The sequence below is a fragment of the Nuphar pumila genome, chromosome 14, assembly GCF_984573655.1.
Source record: "Nuphar pumila chromosome 14, dmNupPumi1.hap1.1, whole genome shotgun sequence".
Lineage (NCBI taxonomy): Eukaryota > Viridiplantae > Streptophyta > Magnoliopsida > Nymphaeales > Nymphaeaceae > Nuphar > Nuphar pumila.
The window spans coordinates 16,333,754-16,347,308 of record NC_143262.1 but is presented as its reverse complement, the minus strand read 5'-3'; the positions used below and the strand labels follow the sequence as shown (position 1 = coordinate 16,347,308).

The window sequence follows — 13,555 nt, the reverse complement described above, 5'->3', positions numbered from 1 at the left end:
GCACATTAAAAAATGTGAAAAATAAAAAAGAAAAAAAAAGAATTACAAAAAATAAAAAAGAAAGTTACAACATATTCCAAAAGGAAATGTGCGCAAAACAGGAAATGACAAAAATACCCTTTCGGGTAAATATATATAAATATATATATTTATATATAGAGAGATATATGTACATATAATATATTATATGTAAATATATCTCTATGTATATAAATATATATATTTGTATTTACAATAATGATTTTTAGGAGATACATTTTAACAGATGACACGTACTCTCCAACATGGCTTAGACATGGTCAACCTATGTTGGGATTCGATCAACCGGGCATCAAACTTTGAGAGAGAGAGAGATGAGTATTAATTGTTATATATTATTATTAATGTTTTGAAAGCCAAGAAAAGAATGTATTTTTGAAATGTGAGAATTAAAAGTCAGGCAAAATGGCTTCTTTGTTCCCTTAAAAAAAAAAGTTCTTGTTTTGTTTAAAGTTTTGGGGAGATATAGTGGTAAGGATGATTAACAAATAACCGAATTACTGTGGCATGTTAAAGTCCATAAATAAATAAAGAATTATTCTGTACACACTAGTGCTCTAGTGTCCTAATTTTTTAAAAACGCTAGAATTCATGTCATGAAATTTTGTATGTGACCATATCCATATCTTTATTTTTAAAACAAAGATATTGATGTATTCTAGCCTAAAAACTATACAGAGAGGGCCTTGCACTATTAATCTCATTCTTAATGGTTGATTTTATACAACTTATAAGAATCCACTAATAATGGTAAATTGTTTTTCACTCAAGACTAACAATGGTCAATTTTTCATATAAAATTCTTCCTAAATTGAATAATATATAGTATCTAATCATTATGTTGACATGATAAATTCAAGCAATTAAGTTTTTACTGCTATTTGATTTTTGAAAAGATTAATGAATGTGAGTCTATTGTTGTTTGAGTGATTGTTTATGTTAGTTATTCTATAGGAAAATTTGTTTTTAAAATGCTTCATTATGTCTCGTGCCTTTAAAAGCCTTGGCTTAGGCCTGATTTCAGACCATACTTTACAAGTTTACATGTGCACTTAAACTCATCTTGCTTTTATGCCATAAATATGGGATTTTTTATTTTTATTTTTCTGTTTTGTGTTTTATTCTGACATGCCTCTTGTATGTAGGCCAAAATCAAGAATATTGAACACCAATTTGAGGAAGCACTTCAAAACAGTGGTTCAAGGTCAACATTTGGTTCTGAATCTGATGTTTCAGGGGCCATATCCATATCCAAGGATTCCTCAGAAATTACTAGAAGACTTGAGGAAGAACTATCAAAAAGGGATGAGCTTATCGAGGTCCGTAACTTTTTTCTGCAGTATCTTTAATTGCTGCTGCTCTATTTATAAGTTAATGTTCATGTTTTAGTTCCAAGTATTTGTCTGGAAGATTTGTTTAATCATGTGAATCTTCTACTTTTTTCTGATGGAGGGAATGTTGTTTTTGAATGTGTAATGTAATTAGATATACATATTCTATTCCATATATGCAACTATGCAGTTATGAGATTCCATGTGTTATCTGGTGACTTGGTAATTGTAAAAGTGCTTAATGACTTTACTGTTTGCTGGAACTATTATTTGTTAATCTACTTTCCTCACCACCCCGCCTCCTGAAGCCTTTCTGCTCCTAGGAAATAGTAGGATACATTAGAAGCTTGTTATAAAGATTCTGTGTCACCTGGGCAGATGCAACTTGAAGAAGAGTTTGGATGATACCCTCTGAAGTATTCTTGCTTGGTTTCTCCAGCCTTTTATTGGTGTTTCTCTGATGATTTTTTTGTGTTTTTTCTTTTAATTCAGATTTGTTGATGGAAAAGAGCGAAATCCTAGGATCAATTATCAATAGCATTTGAGTCAACATGACAAAGGAATAGGTCATCTAACTTGATCGAATCTTAGAAAAATAACTAATGTCAGTGACAGTGCCTGATTGTATATGCGGTGGAAGAATTGTAGTAGCCTCTGTTAGAGAAGTCATATTTAATCTCAACTAGGTAGGTAGGCATTTGTACAGAGTATTGGCTTATAATGCAAGTACTGATTTGACTATGTTTTGAAAGCTCTATAACTAATTTTCCAGCAAATATAAATGGTAAAACTGGATTTGGAAATATGATTCTGAAGCTCTGATCCTAGCAGCTATACATGCACACATACTTATGTATGTGTGATTTTAGATAGTTTTGACTTTTGATATGTGGTCCTTATAACTTATATGTGTAGTCTGAATAACTTCCTTAAAACCGTCAACTGTTAATTATATGCATTCCAAAAATTGCCAGTCGTTTTTTTTCCTGAAACCAAGAAAACCTGACCTACCTTGCATAAACCTAGAAAACAACCAATATTGCCACTAGTCTTGTACTTAGTAAACTTGACCTACATTGCATAAACCAAGATTTGTATTACCATGTAAATGGATATGGTTTTGATCCACAATAAATTGTGGCCAAACAAATATTTATCCAATATCTACGCAAATCTAAGTATCAATCACTGGTTTTGGTTTAAAGTTGAAAATGTTTCCCATAAAACACGTTGATCTGTTTTATTTCTTTTGAAAGAAATTTTAATGTCTTTTAAATAGATAGAAATTTGATTTGTTCAAAACTCTAGATTTTTGCGAATATTAAAGATGGAACTAGAATTTTATAGAACTTTTCCAAACAAATTATTTAAAAACATCAGAGAAATTTTGTATTAGGCTGTAATTTGTTTTAGATCCCTCCCGGAATTCTGACTGGTTGGTTTTTATATAATATGTGCTAAGTTTAACCAAATGATCATGGCCCCACACAGATAGTACCACCAAAATATTTACTACCAGTTTTATCGTAATGATGGATTACTGACAAGGTCTATATATAAAGTGTTTGTGAAATACATCGCCAAGAAAAAAAAGTTAGTACCTCTATGTGTGCAGACACAAGTGGCTTGACCTATTGAAGTAGGTGGACCAAGGGAAAATGACCCTCATGATTGTTAAAAGGGAGCTCTTGTTCTCCTGTGCAGGCCTGTCATCGAGCGCGTGAGAGAGAGAGATTTCAGAGAAAGGGCGTCAGTCCATCGTGGCTGCACCTTTCATTCTATTAAATGTTAAGTGTATAAAACTAGGGTACAAAAATACCCCTTAACAACATGCTAATTTACATTATACACTAATTGGATCTGGACCCGATCCATTATATAAGTGGATCGAATCAGACATATACATAATGACGACTTCTTTTCAATCTCTCTCAAGTTGTGCATGGTGTTGAACCATGAACAACTTGTTTTTCAGAAACCAAAAACTATCCTTTGTCAACCCTTTAGTGAGGATGTTAGCAACTTGTTCTTCAGTTGGCACATACATGGGCTCAATCTCTTTAAATAGGTTTATCTTGTATAATATGGGTTCTGGATCCGAAACTTAGATCTGTGCCCAGATTCGCCCATTTTACGCCTAAAATACTAAAATTTTTAAAGGTAAAAATTGCGGTTATTACATCCTTTCCTCCTTAAAGAAATTTCATCCTCGAAATTTTACCTGTGGGTGCTTACTCGAAAAGGTTGGGGTACTTCTCCCGCATATTAGCCTCGGGTTCCCACGTGCTTTCATCAATGCCATGGTGTTGCCATCTCACCTTGACGAGAGGAATGGTCTTTTATCTCAAGACTCGCTCGCTTCTTTCCAATATCTCCACTGGTTTTTCTTCCATTGTTAAGTCTTCCCTTATATCTACATCCTCATACTGGATGACATGCGACGGATCTTGAAGATATTTTCTTAACATAGATACATGGAATACGTTATGTATCTGAGCATACCGGGGAGGTAGGGCTATACGATAGGCTGTTTCTCCAATCCGTTCCAAAATCTCAAAAGGTCCGACATATCTAGGACTCAATTTTCCTTTCTTACCAAAACGAAACACACTTTTGGTGGGTGATACCTTCACAAAGACCCGATCCCCCACCACGAAAGTGAGCTCCCTGCGCCTCTGATCTGCATAACTCTTTTGTCGACTCTGGGCTGCGAGCAGTCTATCTCTTATCATCTTGATCTGTTGGGTGTAATGTTGTAACACAATTGGTGATTCTACTGACCGTTCACCAATTTTATCCCAATACACAGGTGATCTACATGGTCTTCCATACAGGGCTTCGAAAGGAGCCATGCCGATACTCGCATGGTAACTATTATTGTAAGCATATTCGGCTAAAATAACATGCTTGTCCCACTCACCTTTCTAATCCAGCATACATGCTCGCAACATATCTTCTAGTGTCTGGATAGTCCTCTCTGATTGTCCGTCAGTCTGGGGATGAAAAGCGGTACTCAGCTTCAGTTTCGTACCCAAGACCTGTTGCAACTGACCCCAAAACCGAGAAGTAAAGCGAGGATCTCGATCTGATATAATAGAGACCGGTACTCCATGCAGTCTAACAACCTCTCTGATGTATAAGTCTGCTAAACTCTCGAGGGATTGATTTATTCGTATGGGTAGAAAGTGAGCCGATTTGGTCAGTCGATCCACTATTACCCATATAGTGTCATATTGTTTCCGTGTTTTGGGCAAACCCACCACGAAGTCCATGGTGATTTCTTCCCATTTCCACTGTGGAATCTCCATTTGTTGCATCATTTCACCAGGCTTCTGATGTTCCACCTTGACTTGCTGACAAGTCAAACACTTCAAGACATAACTTGCGACCTCACGCTTCATTCCATTCCACCAATACCCTCATTGTAAATCTTTAAACATTTTCGTGCCTTCTCGGTGTATGGTGTACTTGGACCTATGTGCTTCACCCAATAGTTCTTCTTTCAACTTGGGATCACTAGGAACCCAAAGTCGCTTTTGCATCCAAATACTGCCATCTTCTTTGAGTGAGAAGTGTGAATTTTCTTGTTGGGCTAATGACTTCAGTTTCTCATACTGAGGATCCTTTTTCTGACCTTCAATAATCCTTGTAAGGATCTCCGAATGGGCAGATAAATTAGATAGATTGATACTTCCCACGACATTTGCAAATGGTTTCCAATCGATGAATTTCTCCACCAAATTTCACCCTTTTGTCAATAAACTGGACAAACTGCAACCAGCTTTGCGGCTGAGAGAGTCAGCTACCACATTTGCCTTTCCTGGGTGATAGGAAATGGTAAAATTGTAATCCTTTATAAACTCCAACCATCGTCGTTGTCGCATGTTCAACTCTTTCTGGGAAAATAGGTACTTGAGACTTTTGTGATCTGTATATACCTCGAATTGTTCCCCATACAGGTAATGTCGCCATATTTTCAAAGCGAACACCACGGCTGCCAATTCGAGATCATGAGTTGGATAGTTTCGTTCATGAATCTTTAATTGGCGAGAGGCATATGCTATCACCTTACCATTTTGCATTAAAACACATCTCAACCCCGTAACTGATGCGTCTGAGTAGACTACAAAACCACCATGTCCTGACGGTAAAGCCAACACTGGTGCGGTGGTAAGCTTCTTCTTTAAGATTTGGAAACTCTCCTCGCACTTATCCGTCCATTCGAATTTAATTCCTTTCCTCAGAAGCTTGGTCATGGGCATGGCAATCCATGAAAAGTCCTGAATGAATCTTCTATAATAGCCTGCTAATCCTAGAAAACTCCTGATATCACTGATATTTTTCGGTTGACCCCAATTTAATACAGCTTCAACCTTAGCCGGGTCTACAGCGACTCCATCTCGCGATATAACATGACCCAAGAACATGACCTTCTCGAGCCAGAATTCGCACTTGGAGAATTTTGTGAACAACTGGTGTTCCTTGAGAGTCCCCAATACAATCCTCAAATGTTCACGATGTTGCTCTATGCTTTCCGAGTATATAAGTATATCATCAATAAAAACAATCACAAAAGTATCCAAGTACGCTCTGAATACCCTATTCATCAAATTCATGAATGCGGCGGGAGCATTTGTCAGTCCGAAAGGCATAACTACGAACTCGTAGTGACCGTACCTTGTTCTAAAGGCTGTCTTGGGAATATCCTCGTCCTTGATCTGAAGTTGGTGATACCCAGATCTAAGATCGATTTTTGAAAACACCTTAGCCCTTTGCAATTGATCGAACAAGTCTTCAATGCGAGGTAGGGGGTACTTATTTTTGACGGTCGCTTGATTCAACATCCGATAGTCTATACACAGCCTCATAGAACCATCTTTCTTCTTCACAAAGAGAACTGGTGCTCCCCATGGTGACACGCTCGATCTAATGAAACCTTGCTCCATCAACTCCTGGAGTTGTTTCTTTAGCTCCTCCAACTCTACTGGGGCCATAAGATAAGGCGCTTTCGAGATCGGTGTCGTCCCAGGCACCAACTCGATATGAAAATCCACCTCACGCTGTGGAGGTAGTCCAGGTAACTCATCCGGAAACACTTTCGGGAATTCATGAACCACTTCAAGTTCTTCTAATGGTGTGACCTTCGACTCGCAGAAGAATACATTTACTAGGAATGCTTGGCACCCCTGTCGCATATACTTCTAGACCTTTAATACTGATACAATTTGGCCCTTCACTGTAGGTCTAGAGAGCCGAAACTCAACCTTTGGCAATCCTGGTCGGGACAAAAGCACTTTCCCTTGGCGACAGTGAACATTGGCATAATGTTCATATAACCAATTCATCCCCAATATGACATCATATTCAGTCATATCGAACAAGATTAGGTCAGCAGGTAAGTTCTACCCTTCAAGTACAATTATGACATCAGGGATGTAGTTTACACATATCGAATTATATCCTATCGGATTATACACATATAATTCATGTTTTAGAGATTCAGTATGTGCACCTAGTAATTTCGCAAACTTTATAGATATGAACGAATGTGTAGCACCACAGTCAAATAGAACAAGTGCAGCACAACCATTGACAAATATCGTACCTTGTACCAAATTTCCTTTCTCCAACTCCTCCACGGTGGTGGCATATACTCGTCCAGGCACCCTCTTCGGTGCATTTTGCTGTGGTCTTTGTTGTGGCTGAGATGGTTGATGCTGTTGCCCTCCTTCGGCATTACGTTTCTGCATATCCGCCATCTTCTTGTGGCACTGACGGGCATAATGACCCATCTTTCCACAGTAGAGACATGCACCGGTGTCTCTGGGGCAAGGTTGTCCGTAGTGGAACCGGTTGCACTTCTGGCACACCCGATTTTGTCCCTGTTGCTGCGGAGGACGATTTCCACCATTGTACCTCTGCTTCTTGTAAGGTAGCTGGTACTTCTTGCCACTGTGGTGTTACGGCGGACCGGCCCCCCGCTTTCCCGGTGTGTCCTTTTGACCCTTCCTTGACCGCTCCCATTCTTCGTTCAGCATAGTAGCCACTTCAATGGCCTGTGCAAGGGTGGACGGCAGATTAATCATCACCCGTGGTCGTAATCCGTCCTTGAGTCCGCGCACATACCTAGTTGCTCTGGCTTTATCATTCGCGAACAAATTTGGGCAATAACGCTCCAAGGTCCGAAATTTGGTAGTGTATTCTACCAAGTTCATATTTCCTTGAGTAAGCTCCAAGAACTCTTGATGCTTCTGATCACGAGCGTACTGGGGGAAATATGTCTCTAAAAATGTCCGCTTGAAATCTTCCCATGGAATAATATCCACTCCGGCAAAGTGGATGGTTCGGGTGGTGTCCCACCACTTCTGTGCATCTTCCGTCAAGCGGTAAGTGCCGAAGTCCGTTTGCTTATCATTGGGAACAGACAGAACCCGAAAAGCTCGTTCTGTCTCTGCAATCCAACTCTCGGCTAGTTCTGGATCAGCCTTGCCTGAAAAGGTAGGCGGGCTCAACTTCAAGAACTTCTCATAGGTGATTGTGCTAATGTTATGCCTTTCACTTATGGCTGCGGCTAACTCCGCCTGGTGGCGCATTTGGGTGTCCATTGTCTGAGCTAGATTACCGAGAGTTTCCATCATGAAACCCCTTTGGTCCTGCCATTCGTTTGCCGTGCTCGAACTAGCTTGGGATCGACGATACATCTAATAACCATTTCAATACACACAGTTTTACTATCTTTGTATTATAGTGTTTCAAAAATCATTACATGTATATATTTATACTTATATAGGAGAAACAATGTAATTATCATGACTACTAAAGTAAAAATAAATAAAAATATACTCACAGAGCGATCTCAGGATGTGGCATGACCGTGAACTTTGATTTATTGTTCCCAGACTTTGATACCATAACTGTAACGCCCTGAAATTTTAACCCTAAATTTGAGGATTTTTTTTTATATATATAGCGGAACAACAAATAATATTTCCAGGGTTAAGCATTTTAGAACGATACAGGAAGGTAAAAGCAAACCACACCATTTATTTTTATTTCAATAATAATAGAATCCCACATCAGAGTTTATCACATCCTGAGTCTCAAAACAAAATTTTCAATAAGAAAGCAATTAGGACCGCCAGGGAACAAATAGATCAAGTCCTGGTCAGCGCCTCATCCCGCATTGCTCATAGGACTACTTTGTGCCTGAAAATGATAAAAGTTATAGGAATTAGACTACCACGTCTAAGTAAGAAAACTGTAATTATTCTTGCAAGTAGATCATGTGTCAGGTATGTGATGTGGGTGTCGTGTTTGATTTTCAGTCTATACATAACACATAAAGAAGTTGATGCAAAAGCAATAACAGACATATATCTAAGTAGAAGGGTAGATTACGCAACAGTTATAATTAAGCACGAAAAGCATTTTAGGCAACTACAACAATTAAGCAAGTAAGGTATTAAGCAATTTAAAGCATATTCTGTAACAGAACTTACACTAACATGAATAACATCTATATAACATCCACAATATAAATTTAATTAACTAATATCTGCACAGTTTAGGATGTCGTTTCATCATAAGCACCGAATATAAAGCAGGCTGAAAGAGTATGCAAATGTCTCTTTAATGACTCTCACACAGTGATACCTAACTGTTCTAGTTGATGTTTATCTTTTCTTATCCCACGGGTACACGCGGGCCAAGGCAACCATCTCAGAAGAAAACGTTCGGGGGTATATTATTCAAGGGTATTTTATTAACCCGAACATTTTAACTGAGACTGAAATCCCAAGAGAGCATCCAGTGACCGAGATAAACTCTCAAAGGCCAAAACCAAAACAGGATGCATCCCTAACTTCTGCAGAAGAACAAAGAACTACCACCTAGGACAAATTGGTAGTTTGGGTCTCCCAACTCCGAGGACTGGGGACCAACAAGTCACTTTAGCTCGAAACTAAAAATTATGTCTCCGGAGTTTTGTACCACTTACCCTCTCCAAGGTAAGCCCGAATCTGAGTGAGTAAATCTTTTCATTTAGTTAACCTTTTAGGGTGTAGGGGCATTTTTCCCCAAACCCCGCTACTACCACAGTAGTAGATTCCCAACCTTAGTCATTTTACCCAAGTGTATGAATCAACCCCATCATTTTCCAGATTGTTTTCATAAACTCACTCAGAGTGCTCTGGTGCCTTTAAACCATTCAAGCACAAAAGTTAATATTTAATTTTCTTACCAATATAATTGAATCAAACCACGTACCTACATTAGGTACCTAACCCGTATCGCCCATTGAGCAAGGTTTCCCAAACAACCCCCCCTAGTAGAAAGGGATAACCATGACTTACTTAATCATTCTACTGTATCCCACAAGTTAACTAAGTGATGCACAGCACGCTGAGTTACACAGAAATATAAAAGACAGAACCAGAATTCATTCAGCCGCATGAACTAAACACAAATTTTTTTCCAGTTCAGCCACCATACAGCCTATACATCAAACAAGGGTTTCAGCCATTCTACTGCATTTTATAGTATTGTTAAATATCAAACAACATGTTGTGTTACACAGAAATAAAACAGCAACTAGACATTCATTCCGAACCTATGGTGTGATCAAGATAACTCAGCTGAACCCCCAAAAGAAAAAAAAATGAAAGCAACTACCTGTTAAGTTCTTCCACAGGTTAAATCGTAGGGTCAATCACCACCCTTAAGTATATCAGGTGCACACGGTAATGACACAGAAATGATAAACATAAATAAACGATTATTTGAAGGTTTGATATATTCATCATTTAAGTATCCAAAACAATTTTAGTGATGATTTATACAATATCAGACCTAATTTGAAACTGTCATACACATTTCAGGCTTAAAAGGATTGAAAAAAAAAACACACAGACTCTTAGTTAGGGCTTTCAATACCAAGGTCAGGAAGAACCCAATTCGAACTAGGGTTTCCGATTGAAAAGGATATAGCTTTAACATCTAAATTTCAAACTAATTAACTAATCCTAGAATGAGGAATGAATCATCAACAAAACACCCAATCGGTTAAAAGAAAGAAAAAAGAAAGAAAGAAAAAAGAAAACAGTTCCCCTTCCCACGGTCATAAATCCCCATCCTCTACTCGAATAGGGTAAAACACGAAAACCCCCTAATCATGGTAGTATCTATTGTAAAAACCCCTCCCAATCATCCCGAAACATAAAATACTTACAAAAATAAGCACAATAACCTACCATTATCCGGCGAGGGTGTTGCGGCATCCACGAGAGGGGTCGGTCGGCCTGGACAGCACCACCATCGAAGGGGTCGGCTCTTCTCTGCAAGGTCTCGAGCTGCAGTCTGAGATCGGAGGGTGATTCGAGGGTTAGAGAGGTAGAAGAGAGTGAGAGAGAGAATGGGACAGCGAGAGAGGGAGAAGGAAGGGTTCGGGGTCCCCCTTTGTAGGTGGGTGGCCTTCCAAAAAGGAAGGAAGCCCGGCGGCTACGGCTTCCCCCCCCCCCCACCCCCACCCCACACCCCCACTCTCAAAATGTTAGGGTTCAAAAGAACCCTAACCTGCGACTTATCGGGGGGGTTTCCCCTTCATTTTTATCGGGCAGCCCTCTTATCGCCCCCCCCCCCCCCCCTCTTGTATCCTTTTTACAGGGTGTGGGCCGGGTCCGAGTTTGACCCGCGACCCGCACTCGGGATCCAACCACATGTTGGATCTGGGTCTTATAAAAAAAATTTGGATTCATAATTGGATCCAAAACCCACTTATATATTTATTTTATTTATTTTCTTATTTAGGTATTTTAATATTTAAATAGGTTTATCTTGTATAATATGGGTTCTGGATCCGAAACTTAGATCCGTGCCCAGATTCGCCCATTTTACGCCTAAAATACTAACATTTTTAAAGATAAAAATTGCGGTTATTACAATTTGCATCCTTTTTGGTTGAAATTATGAATTCATCTGAAGCTGTGACAGAACTGTCCCTTGTCGGAATTGGATGTCAGGATTTATAATTTACTGATAATTTTGCTTGAGTGGCTTGATAGATGAAGAGTAATCATGAGATGCCTTTGTGAGTTATCATCATCATCATCTTTGTTAAATCTCCAGTCATTTTCTGAGTGGGGCTGCATCACGCCCAATGGGTTTTTTGATCTTTTGATCACAAACCATGGTGGTTTTTTGAGGAAAAACTTAAGTGCATTGGAGATGATTACTGATTCCTCTCTTGATTGCCTGTGATTGTTTTCTGTGTACCTAAAGGAATTTGCCTTTTTCATATCTACTCCATTCCATAGAAGGGTTTTCTCTAGAACTGATTAGAATTGTAGGAGATACTCAGACTCTAGATGACGTGCTTTCATTTCTTCCTTTAATGTCAGATTCTGCAACAATTGCAAAACGACTCTGCCTTATTATCAAAAGAAGAAGGCTGTTCACCTATTCGAAATCCTTCTACTGCGGCAGAAGATGCACGGTTGGCTTCACTAATATCACTAGATGGAATTTTGAAACAAATCAAGGTTTCCATCTGATACTCTTATCATCTCAGTTAGTTTTGCACCTATCTGGAGCAATTTGCTAATCAATAGTTTGCATTCAATTTCTTTAATGTCACAGGATATAATAGGTCGAGCTTCTCAAAATCCACTACCAAAGAGCAAGAAAAAAGCACTATTGGCCTCTTTAGATGAGCTTTCAGAGCAGATGCCTTCACTTCTTGACATTGATCAACCCTGTGCCTTAAGGCATATTGCAGATACACGCATCACTGTTGAGGTATATTCTGTTAGTGGTTTCATTTGCTCCGAGATGAAATTTGATTTGTTCAATCAAAGATGGATCTGGCAATTCGTTGGCAGTGCAAAATGAGTTCTAATCAATTATCCTTAATTGCATGAATTCATGGTTGAAAATAATGTTCGTGTGGCCTTCTGAAGGTTCTTTTGAAGAATACATGATGAATTTAACGCCTTCACTAGCTAATTTGATTAATCAAAACTTGAGTATTATGTTGATGCATAAAAAGAAAGCACCTCCATTGATTTAAAAAAGTGGTTTCCTAGAATGGCTCCCAAATTCTTCCTTTCCAACTCATTTATTGATAAGAGATCAGGTAAAACTAAATCGCATTGCTTATGTTTTGCTCATGTAAGTAGATAATGTGGTTTTGCTTAATCAATATGTCCTTGAATGTGCAGTCCATTGCAGAACAAGATGGCCATGTGCATGAAGATGCGAAAGCCTGTGTTCAGCAATCTGAAAATGCTGTTTTGGGCATGGAGAGCAATGTGACACAGTGGAACGTCTTGCAGTTTAACACTGGCTCAACAACACCTTTTATCATCAAATGTGGTGCTAACTCTAGCTCTGAGCTGGTTGGCAAGGCAGACGCCAAAGTGCAGGGCAGTCCAAATGGCAATGAGATCATTAGGGTTGTTCCCAGGCCATCTGTGCTCACAGACATGAGTTTGGAGGAGATGAAGCAACTTTTTGACCAACTTCCAGAAGCTATAAGTTTGTTGGCTTTGGCAAGGACTGCAGATGGAACTCGAGCTCGATACTCTAGATTATACATAACATTGGCAATGAAGGTTCCCTCTTTGAGAAATTTGGTCGTCGAACTTGAAAAAGGTGGTGTATTGAAAGATGTAAAATAATGAAAGCTAAAGTGCTTCCTGTAAATATCAAGCCAATTTTCTTGTTAAAAGCATCTGGTCAATAGCCTTCCATGTACCGTGGGCTGTCTCAAGCCACTATATCTTTGTATCGTTTAATGTATTGCAGGGACTGCAGTCGGTTGGTGATGCCATCATCTTGTAATTGTGCTTTGTACATGCCATTTTTATCAAGGAAGCCCCTGAGGCATGTTTTTTCCTGTAGTGAAAGCCTGTAAAACTTGAGCTGTCCTGCATAAATGTGTCCTTGCAGCAAGAATCTCTCTCTCTCTCAATGTCAGCTGGCACTGCCTAGGCTCTCATCCTTTTTTTGAATAAAGATATTAAAATGATAATATAACGACCTCAACTCATATCTATGAAAAAATGGCATTTTTTTTTTAACAATTGCAGAAACATTCTTAGAAACTCGGGGCCTTTATAGTTTAAACACAACCACCACCACAAGGAATCTTATATCCATCTTTCAAATCAAACCAACTTTATTAATTGAAT

General features: G+C 38.8%; 1 protein-coding gene across 1 annotated transcript; it reads left to right on the top strand.

The window, feature by feature from the left end:
• The first annotated feature begins 11,576 nt into the window (after window positions 1-11,576).
• LOC149816504 (kinesin-like protein KIN-14B) lies at window positions 11,577-13,264 on the top strand. The gene is made up of 3 exons (XM_089987850.1): window positions 11,577-11,905; window positions 12,003-12,161; window positions 12,584-13,264. Exons 2-3 carry the CDS (start codon window positions 12,090-12,092, stop codon window positions 13,040-13,042), a joined length of 531 nt encoding a protein of 176 aa, XP_089843976.1. The 5' UTR covers window positions 11,577-11,905; window positions 12,003-12,089; the 3' UTR covers window positions 13,043-13,264.
• The last annotated feature ends 291 nt before the right edge of the window (window positions 13,265-13,555 follow it).

Coding starts and splice junctions, on each gene's coding strand:
- LOC149816504 (XM_089987850.1), top strand. CDS start 12,090: ATGCCTTCACTTCTTGACATTGATCAACCCTGTGCCTTAAGGCATATT. Junction 12,162..12,583: donor ATACACGCATCACTGTTGAG/GTATATTCTGTT, acceptor TTGAATGTGCAG/TCCATTGCAGAACAAGATGG.